This window comes from Trachypithecus francoisi, unplaced genomic scaffold (assembly GCF_009764315.1).
Source record: "Trachypithecus francoisi isolate TF-2019V2 unplaced genomic scaffold, Tfra_2.0 Lachesis_group3, whole genome shotgun sequence".
Classification (NCBI taxonomy): Eukaryota; Metazoa; Chordata; class Mammalia; order Primates; family Cercopithecidae; genus Trachypithecus; species Trachypithecus francoisi.
The window spans coordinates 81,868,082-81,878,565 of NW_022681468.1; the positions used below are offsets into that span (position 1 = coordinate 81,868,082).

At 49.2% G+C, this 10,484-nt stretch overlaps 1 protein-coding gene across 1 annotated transcript; it reads left to right on the plus strand.

The window, feature by feature from the left end:
• The first annotated feature begins 48 nt into the window (after window positions 1-48).
• Window positions 49-9,213, plus strand: DHRS1 (dehydrogenase/reductase 1). The gene is made up of 9 exons (XM_033188407.1): window positions 49-271; window positions 762-935; window positions 3,501-3,644; window positions 3,794-3,873; window positions 6,672-6,804; window positions 7,126-7,272; window positions 8,173-8,242; window positions 8,592-8,672; window positions 8,816-9,213. Exons 2-9 carry the CDS (start codon window positions 786-788, stop codon window positions 8,950-8,952), a joined length of 942 nt encoding a protein of 313 aa, XP_033044298.1. The 5' UTR covers window positions 49-271; window positions 762-785; the 3' UTR covers window positions 8,953-9,213.
• Window positions 9,214-10,484: the final 1,271 nt, after the last annotated feature.

Below are 10,484 nucleotides of genomic sequence, written 5' to 3' on the forward strand. Positions count from 1 at the left end.
CCCATCCGCGGATTCTAACTTTGACCCAGGACTCCGCCCTTCGATCCCAGCACAGAATCGTCCCGGGTCCTACTGTAGAATCAGTCCTTGAACACTACCTCCACGTCGCCAGCTCAATCTGGGCCAGAACCCAGGCTTCCACCGCAGCCCCGCAATTTGCCCCAGTCGTAGTCACTTCGTTCCGCCCCTACGGCCGGAATTAAAGTTCTCGAACTATACGTGTCTGGCGAGCTAGTCAGCGCGAGGACCTCAGCGGCAGCGCAGGTAGCAGGTAAGCGGCACACGTGCCTCACATTTAGGGTTTCGGATCTCCAGGCTTCCCGCTCATCCCCGGCCCGGAAGCTGCGCCTCTGGCTCAGCTGGACTGGGTCAGGCCGGGGACCGGAGCTCCAGATAGCCCAGGGCTCTGCTTGGACGCGCCCCGAGGGGCTGCCGCGCCAGATTCCCCCATCCAGGCAGCCACACTCAGAGGGTCGTAGTAGTTGTCCACCTCTGGACAGTCCCACTCAGCCCCTTCTTCACTCTCTGGGCGTCCCAAAAGACAGTCAGCCTTGTCTTCAGGCCCACACTCAGTTGTCCGCCTCTGACTCCCTTACCCTTAGGGCTGCACCCAGTTGTCCGCCTCTGACTCCTCTCCCCTCAGAGGATTCTTACCTTGGCTCCTCCTCTCACCCCTAGTGAGGCTCCCCCCTCCCCCTGACCCCCGCCCCACACACACACAGTCTCCAGGCTTCCCTCAGAGCAAGTCTTTGCTTCCACAGACCTTCCTCCTTTGCCTGTGAGTCATGGCAGCTCCCATGAAGGGCAAAGTGTGTGTGGTGACTGGTGCCTCCAGGGGTATTGGCCGTGGCATTGCCTTGCAGCTCTGCAAAGCAGGTGCCACAGTTTACATCACTGGCCGCCATCTAGACACCCTTCGCGTTGCTGCTCAGGAGGTGAGTGCTTCCTCTGGGACCACAGTTGCAGAAACCACCCAAGAGAGCCCTTCCACTTAACCGCTCCCTTTCCTAATCCCTTACCTGAAACTATAATACTACTCAACAAGATGTGAATATTTATTCAAAGTGGAAATTTAAAACCCCGTAAATAACTTCAGGTAAGGTAGAATTTTGCTGCCCAGTGAGTTTTATGAAAAAACTTTGTTTGAGCCAGGCATGATGGCATGTGCCTATAGTCCCAGCAGCTACTCTGGAGGCTGAGGCAGGAGGATAGCTTGAGCCTAGGAGTTGAGCCATGATCACGCCACTGCACTCCAGTCTAAACGACAGAGGGAGACACTGTCTTAAAAAAAAAAAAGGCCGGGCGCGGTGGCTCAAGCCTGTAATCCCAGCACTTTGGGAGGCCGAGACGGGCGGATCACGAGGTCAGGAGATCGAGACCATCCTGGCTAATACGGTGAAACCCCGTCTCTACTAAAAAATACAAAAAACTAGCCGGGCGACGAGGCGGGCGCCTGTAGTCCCAGCTACTCGGGAGGCTGAGACAGGAGAATGGCGTGAACCCGGGAGGCGGAGCTTGCAGTGAGCTGAGAGCCAGCCACTGCACTCCAGCCTGGGCGACAGAGCAAGACTCCGTCTCAAAAAAAAAAAAAAAAAAAAGAACTTTGTGTTTGAGAGCAGAGATTTTTGGAATTGTAACTAAAGGGTTGTGGACGTGTTTTCCTCTATTTTAGGCAAGACTTTATTGAACTGTACATTTTTTGCTTATTTACTAGACTTCAGTTAAATAAATATTTGAGTATCCATGATTTGCTAGGCATTGGGTAAAGCACGGAAGTTATCAAGACTAATAAGATCTAATTTCTGCTCTTCAAAGATTCAGTCCATGGTGGAGTACAGTGGCTCATGCCTGGAGTCCCAGCCCTTTGGGAGGCCAAGGCAGCAAGATCACTTACCTGCAATGTCCTTCAGAAAGGAGGAGGTCAGGTCCTGAAGGCAATTTAAAAAGGTTTCAGGGACTTCAAAATCAGCTGGCTTACATTCCCGAGCTGGGGCCTTCTGTGCTTCTGAAGGAAGATTAAGAACATGTGCAGCCTTTTGGAGACCAGTCTGGGCAACACAGCTAGACCCAGTCTCTACAAAAAATATTTTTTGAATAATTAGCTGGGCACGGTGGTCTGCACCTGTAGTACCACCTACTTGGGAAGCTGAGGCAAGAGGATCGTTTGAGCCCAGGAGTTCGAGGTTGCAGTGAGCTATGATTGCACCACTGCACTCCAGCCTGGGTGACAGTGAGATCCTGTCTCTAAAAAAAAACATTAAAATTAAAAATGAAGATAGAGTCCAACAGGAAATGAAGTACAGAAAACAGTCATTTCAATGTAATGTGAATATGGTAAATTGTAAGAGGGAGATACGCACAGAATACTCTAGGCGTGTTGGGGAGCATCCGGATGACACAGGAGAGTGGCTAGGGAAAGTGGTTTGGGAAAGCATCCTGGAGGAGGTAGGTGGTTCTTGAACTGAGTTTTGAAAGGTAAGAGTTAGGTAAAGGAAGTTAGGAAAACCTTTCCAACAGAGGGAGCTCCATAAGCATAGGGACAGTGTGTGAAAGAGTAGATGTCGAGATAATGCAAGGGAAGAGTAGTGAGTGAGAGGCTGGAGAGGAAAGAGTAGGTCTTGGAAGACCCTAGATGAGAACTCAGGCTTCATTCTCTAAGAGATGGAGATCCAGTTAGGAGATTTTGAACAGGGTTTGTGTTTTAGATGGTTCGTACTGGCTGGATTATGAAGAATTAATTTGAGGCAGACAGACTAGAGGTCAGGTGAGTAGTTGGGAGGCATTGTAGTAGTTCAGGCAAGGAGGGTAATAGGGGAAGATCCATAAATTTGGAGAATAGGAGGATTGTTCTTGGATAAGGGACTCTTCTTCCTCTGCAGTTGGAGGTTTGTGGGCATTTGTAGAGAGTGAGACAGAACAGGAAGTAGAAATCATTCATGGCTGATAGCTTTGGTTTTTTCAGTTACCAAGCAGGAGCATTGGTGGAGTAAGGGTAAGAGAGCTGGGACTGAGTAGAGGTTCTAGGTGAGTGGTGAAGGGTGGGAGCTAAGGGCATGAGAGATGGAAAAGACCACAAAAAGGAAAAGGTTGCTTACTCATTTCTCAAGAACAGACTCCATGCCTCACTTGTTCTTACCCTCTACTTGCAAAGTACAATGCCTTGCATTGTACTTTGAGAAGTACATTAAGAAGAAGGAGTGAACACCAATGCTCTTTAGTCTCTACATCCTCACTCCACACCACATGGTGGGCCTCAGTAAATGTTTGTAGATTATTAAAACTTACTTTGCAGTTCACCTTGTTCTGGGGTGGGGGAGGCCTATCATTCCTGAAACTACTCAAACAGACACCAGAGGGCAGCGTTGCCTGCCATGTTGCCTCTGCAGCTGGCTCTCCTAGGATTGTCTTCTCAATGCTCAAGTCCACTTTTGGTTGAGGGAGTTTTGTCATGACTTACACCCGTGTGTGAATGTAAGCTCATATCCCCTGTCCTACTCCAGGCACAATCCCTCGGGGGCCGATGTGTGCCTGTGGTGTGCGATTCAAGCCAGGAGAGTGAAGTGCGAAGCCTGTTTGAGCAAGTGGCTCGGGAACAGCAAGGGCGTCTGGATGTGCTGGTCAACAACGCTTATGCAGGAGTCCAGGTACCCTTTGAACTTTGGTCCCAGCTCCACATTTCTGACCTCCCCCTCTGACCCCTGCATCTTCATCCCCACTCATTGTCCCTTCCATTACCTAGCCCCTCACACCTCCCAGCCTTCAGATCATTCATCACCCTCCCTGTGCCTTCCAGACGATCCTGAACACCAGGAATAAGGCATTCTGGGAAACCCCTGCCTCCATGTGGGATGATATCAACAACGTTGGACTCAGGTGGGTGCTCCACTGCCAGGGCCCGTGTGCCCTCACTCACTTAGCCAGCTCAACAGCCAGGCCTTTCCTTACATGCCCTCTCCTTTTCCCTCTGGCCTCCCCCATCTCTTTCTTCTCCCTTCTGTTCCATTTGTCCCACTTACCTCTAGAGAAGTTCCATCCAGGTGAGTCTGTTCATGAGAATGTCAACTCTTGCCTTGTTTTTGTCAGTAATTTTCATCAGAACAAGCCCTTGGCCTCTCTCTTGCCTCACTCTCTGCCCATCCAAATGAAATACCCAGAAGGGAGAAAGCCTGCTCCTCTCAGTAATGCACACAGCCTGTAGTCTATACTTTCAAAATGGCTAGAGGGAGAAATTGTTTTGTTTTAGACCAGGAGAAGCTTAAGAAGAAGGAGAGAACACCAATGCTCTTTAGTCTCCACATCCTCACTCCATACCCACAGGCAAGAGCACTCACGGGTCAGAGTTGGGAGAGCAGGGATATCATTGGGTCACACCGGGTCATCTAGCCCAGGAGTCAGATGAAACACAGCATTTAGAATTCACCTAGCGTAATGTGCACCAGTTATGCCTCTGTTACTGTTGGAATGATGTTACGCTCTCATGTAATCAAGCCATGCCTGATGAATGTGATCAGTCACCTGTGGGAGTAACCACCAGATTATCGGCAAATATGTGACTAAAGCAGGTAAGAACACCCACTGCTCCAATTTTGGTACTCTGGTGACAATCCCAAGAAAGCAGGATTAGAATGCAATTGTGATTTCCAAAGTGGAAGGAAGATCATTAGGACAGAGAAGGATGGTCAGGCCAAAGGCAAGAAAGGAACACCCTAAGAGCTGGAAATTGGCCAGTGTTCATGGCCATAGCCTCCAAAGAGAGGTGCCTTCCACACCCTCATCTCTTGCTGGCCTCAGCCTCCCAAAGTGTTGGGATTATAGGCATGAGCCACCACACTCAGTCCTGCCCTGCTCTTTGTATATACAGAAATATACATGTATCTTTGTATTTGTATGTGTATGTGTGTGTGCGTCTTAATTTTAAGAAGTCAAATCTGTCAGTCTTTTTTAGTTTCTATCTGGGTGTGGTGCTAAGAAAAGCCTTCCCCACCTTAAGTTTATAAACACATTTGATCATGTTTCTTTCAGTACTTCTGTGCTTTTATTTTTTATATTTAAATATTTGATTCTTTTAGGCTTAATTTTAAAATAATAAATGAGACAGAGACCCAATTCCCCCAACTCAAATAACTGGTCAGTTGTCCCAAATGATCCATCTTTCCCCACTGACTTGACAGGTTCCTTTTGTAATACACTGCATTCTCACATATACTTGTATCTAATTATTCACTGTTTTGTTTCATTGTCTTATCAGTCTATTGTTACACTTGTACTGCATTCTTTTAACTATTATGTCTTGTACATTTTAATTTATTTTATTTTATTTTTTAGAGATGGGGTCTTGCTGTGCTGGCCAGGCTGGTCTCAAACTCCTGACCTCAAGCAATCCTCCCATCTCAGTCTCCCAAAATGCTGGGATTATAGACATAAGCCAGCATGCCTGGCCCCTGTGCATTTTCATATGGGTGACAACAGGGGTAGGGAAAGCAATCCCCCCACCCACAAGACATTAATCCTTTTTTCACAATTTTCCTGGCTGTTCCCTTTCTCTTTTTTTTTTTTTTTTTTTTGAGACACTCTCACTCTGTCATCCAGGTTGGAGTGCAGTGGCACAATCTCAGCTTACCACAACCTCCGCCTCCTGGGCTCAAGAGATCCTCCTGCCTCAGGCTCCCGAGTAGCTGGGACTACAGGCACGTATCACCACACCTGGCTAATTTTTGTATTTTTAGTATAGATGGGGTTTCACCATGTTGGCCAGTCTGGTCTCAAACTCCTAAGCTCAAGTGATCTGCCCCGCTGGCCTCCCAAAGTGCTGGGATTGCAGGCGTGAGCCACTGTGCCCAGCTTTTCTGGCTGTTCTCACATGTTTATTATTCTCATTGAGCTTTAGATTATTTTATCAATTTCTCCAAAAGGTCTTATTGAGATATAATCCAATATGACTGAATCTATGGATTGATTTACATAGAAATGATGATTTACATGTCAGTTCTTAGCTTTGAAAGATTTTGTCTGTACTTATTCTGTCATGGTTTTATAGTTTTTCCATGTAGACACTATATATTTCTTAAATTTTCTCCCCCTGAGCAATTTTGTTTGTAATTGTTATCGTGACAGGGCTCTTGCTTTCCATTTCATCTTCTAAAGATTGCTGTTTCTCATCTGTTTCAGTGGTTTTTTTTTTTTTTTTTTTGAAGCGGAGTCTCACTCTGTCGCCCAGGCTGGAGTCCAGTGGTGGCATGATCTCGGCTCACTGCAAGCTCCGCCTCCCGGGTTCATGCCATTCTCCTGCCTCAGCCTCCCCAGTAACTGGGACTACAGGCGCCTGCCACCACGCCTGGCTTATTTTTTTGCATTTTTAGTAGAGACCGGGTTTCACTGTGTTAGCCAGGATGGTCTCAATCTCCTGACCTTGTGATCTTCCCACCTCAGCCTCCCAAAATGCTGGGATTACAGGCGTGAGCCACCATGCCCAGGCCTGTCAGTGGTTATTTTGACCAGTTTTCCTCTCAGAATATGGCCTCAAGCCCCTAATTCCTCAGGTTGCTACCCTGCCCTATGTAGCCTTCCTAGTGGACAACCACCACCAGAAGGCAGGGGAAGCTGCCGGAGGCTGTGGCACCCAGGCCAGCACTAACATGGTTCATTCCATCTTCCCTTGCCGCACCTTCTAGAGGCCACTACTTTTGCTCTGTGTATGGGGCACGGCTGATGGTACCAGCTGGCCGGGGGCTCATCGTGGTCATCTCCTCCCCTGGAAGCCTGCAGTATATGTTCAACGTCCCCTATGGTGTGGGCAAAGCTGCGGTGAGGACCCAGTGGCATAGGAGCTGAGGAGGTAAAAGACAGTGATGGTACTTATAGCTCAGAAGGTACAGTCCCCAGTGGTCAGAATGGTAAGGCTGGCTCCTCTCAGCTCCTCCTCTGCCTCATCCATGGACAGTTCCTTTGCTTGTGCTCCTCTCGGTTGGCTAGAGTAGGTATCACACTGGGGAGGGTGGGCAGCTGAAACCTTGGGGCTCCTGGGAAGGGCAGGGTTGGTGGAGCATTCACAGTAGAAGCAGAGAGGGCAGGGCAGGAAAGTGACGTGACTAGGTGGCTCTTACCTTGCCTTCCACCTCTCCACAGTGTGACAAGCTGGCTGCTGACTGTGCCCACGAGCTGCGGCGCCATGGGGTCAGCTATGTGTCTCTGTGGCCAGGAATTGTGCAGACAGAACTGCTGAAGGAGCATATGACAAAAGAGGAGGTCCTGAATGATCCTGTGTTTAAGCAGGTTGGCAAGGGGAGAGCGAAGGAAGCAGAGAACACAGGGGAGTCAGCCTCTCCATCCTCAATAACAAGACAATAACAAGAGCCGATACTCCTATTCACCAAGTGCTTACTGTGGCAGGTGCAGGGCTGAGCATGGGACACACATTATTTCCTTTAATCCTGTAAGGGAGATACCAGCTCCATTCTACGGATGGCAAAACTGAAACCCAGAGAGGTTTAGAAACTTGGTTTTGTTGTTGTTGTTGTTGTTGTTGTTTTGGTTTTTTTTTTTTGAGACAGAGTCTCACTCTGTTGCCCAGGCTGGAGTGCAAGTGGTGCGATCTCAGCTCACTGCAACCTCCACCTCCTGGGTTCAAGCAATTTTCCTGCCTCAGCCTCCTGAGTAGCTGGCATTACAGGCGCCCGCCACCACGCCCAGCTAATTTTTGTATTTTTAGTAGAGACAGGGTTTCACCATGTTGGTCAGGCTGGTCTCGAACCCCTGACCTCGTGATCGACCTGCCTCGGCCTCCCAAAGTGCTGGGATTACAGGTGTGAGCCACCGCGCCCGGCAAAAACTTGTTGAAGGTCACATATGTCCTAAATGGAAAGGCTGTCTAGCTCCAAAGCCCATGCACTCCACCCCCACACCAGCTAGCTTAGAAGGTCCAAACACTATTTGGCACTACCAGATCCTTCCACTTAGCAAAGACAGCAGATCCTGGTGCCAGGGAACAGGGCTCACCTGGATATGGGGAGGAGTGGCTCTGGCACCTGCCAATACTTTGGATCCTACAGGCCCTGCTTGAGGTCTTTGGCCTCTTTGGTCTTTGGTCTCTCTCCTGGAACAGAAGTTGAAACTGGGAGACTTGGGCAGTGCTCTTGGAAATTAACCCTTCACTTCTCTGCCCCTGTTTTTCAGTTCAAATCAGTCTTCTCATCTGCAGAAACCACAGAATTGAGTGGCAAATGTGTGGTGGCTTTGGCAACAGGTGAAGTTTGGGGGCAGCTGGTAATAAGAAAGGGCATGGAGGATGTGTAGGGTGGTAGCATCCAGTGCCCAGATCTGGCTCGGGAGTTGATTGAGGAACATGTCATTCTTTTCTCTGTGTTTTGAGGCCCAAGGGGTCAGCATTCCCAGTTTGAGGTCTGGGAACCTTAGGAGTGGGCTCCTGGGAAGTGTGGAAAAAGTCCAAGGCCCAAGAGCCTTCCTAGGAACAGAAAGAAAGAGTTTTCCAGGGCTCCTGAGTCTGTCTCAGCAGTGCCCTGTCCAACTGGGCCCAAACCTTGTCATCTGCACGCTCCCCTGCCTGCCATCTCCACCTGTCTCTGTGCCCGCAGATCCCAATATCCTGAGCCTGAGTGGTAAGGTGCTACCATCCTGTGACCTTGCTCGACGCTATGGCCTTCGGGATGTGGATGGTGAGGACCCTGGCACAGCAGCCAGCCTTGACTGTTATTCCCTCTGTTCCCTGCCCACTCCTCCCTCGGTCTCTCCAGCCAAGGTGAGGGTATCTGAGGAGTGGGAAATGAGAATCTAATCCTCCTACTCCTGTTGTTCCCAGGCCGCCCTGTCCAAGACTATTTGTCTTTGAGCTCTGTTCTCTCACACGTGTCCGGCGTGGGCTGGCTGGCCTCCTACTTGCCCTCCTTCCTCCGTGTGCCCAAGTGGATTATTGCCCTCTACACTAGCAAGTTCTAACCCTCCTGGTCTGACACCACATCTCCACTTGTCTTCTCATTTGGGCTTGGTGGTTGGTCCTATCTCAATGAAACAGCAGCCTTTCTTGCCTACCCATACCCTTGATATGAAAAGAAGGACGCTGCTGTGTGTCCGTGGTGAGTTCTGGGGTCTGCCTAGGTCCTTTCTTTGTGCCTTGGTTTTCCTTGTCCTTCTTTTTACTTTTTGCCTTAGTATTGAAAAATGCCCTGGGAGCTAATAAAAGTCTCATTTCTCTTTCAATATGTTTTTGGCTGCTGATTCTGTGCTCGGCAACACGTTACCTATTTGGTAGAAGGACTCAAAGATGTATAAATGTGAAGCTTCTCAAGGGGTTCTGCCCCAGGACAAGACCCCTTTCCTCCAGACCTGTTCCTGCTCTGCCCTGCAAGACCTATTTCCCATGCCCCAGCTGAGGAGCAGAGTCACTCCACAGCTGGAAGCAGGCACATCCAGTCACACTGGTTTTCCACCCCCATTCCACCATCTCTTCAGAGATGCCTACTACCTTCTAGCTGGGCCTGATCTCTGACTGAGGCCCAGTCCAGCAAAGGTAGATTCCTTGGTGTTTATGATTTCCTGGAACTTGGGGAGAAGGTACTGCCTGAATCCAAGTGAGGGACAGAGGAATAGCTATGACACCGACAACTCTCATCCTTCCTCTCAGGATGGTACTGCCTGAATTGCTTTCTGCAGAACTAATTGCATGAGCCCTATAGAGCTGCCTTGCCTATGCAGGAGGCTGTCCTAGCCTGAAGCAAGGCAATGGGGTATGTTCCTAAGAGGAGCCAAGGGCTATTTTGAGGGATCCTTCCACCCAACAGCCTAGATAACCATCCAAAGTGATAGGATGGCTGCCATAAATCAGAGAAGCATAAATCATTTTACTTATTCAAAATCTTCAGAGTGAGAGCTGAGGCTTCCCCAGGCTGCCCATGAGGTTGGCAGAACTCTTCCTGTGGCTTTCTGGAGACCGTCCCCGGTTACCGTTCCAGTAGTGAGTGGAGTGACTCACCGGCTTGTGAGAGCTGCTGATGCGCATCTCTTCTAAGTCCTCATTCAGTGACTTCATGTGGTGTCTTGAATCAGCCATGGCGACCGTACATGTCCCATGGAAGTCCACAAATGCTACCAATCAAGGCTTTCTTTTAGAGAGAGGGCTGGCTTATCAGTACGTGACTGGTATAGAACCTTTGGAACTGTGTACCTAAATGCCACCATTTGCTGTGGCAGCTAATTAAGATCACAGTGATCAGATTTCCTCAGCACCTGTTCACCCTCTTCCACTTACCAGCCTAAATTCCTGTTATCCCCTGAGGCTGGTGAGGGGCAAAGGCAGTTGCCTATGTGATATAAAAAGAAGATGCGCCTCAGGACCACCTCTAGCCTTGCACAGCTATCATTAAAGTCACCAATGGGGCTGGGCATAGTAGTTTACACCTGTAATCTCAGTCCTTTGGGAGGTTGAGGAAGGTGGATTGCTTGAGCCCAGAAGTTTGAGACCAGCCTGGGCA

Excerpts from the sequence above, each read along its gene's own strand:
- DHRS1 (XM_033188407.1), top strand. The coding sequence starts at position 786 with ATGGCAGCTCCCATGAAGGGCAAAGTGTGTGTGGTGACTGGTGCCTCC. Across the intron at positions 3,645-3,793 it reads ACGCTTATGCAGGAGTCCAG|ACGATCCTGAACACCAGGAA; the intron begins GTACCCTTTGAA and ends TGTGCCTTCCAG. Across the intron at positions 8,243-8,591 it reads TGTGGTGGCTTTGGCAACAG|ATCCCAATATCCTGAGCCTG; the intron begins GTGAAGTTTGGG and ends CTGTGCCCGCAG.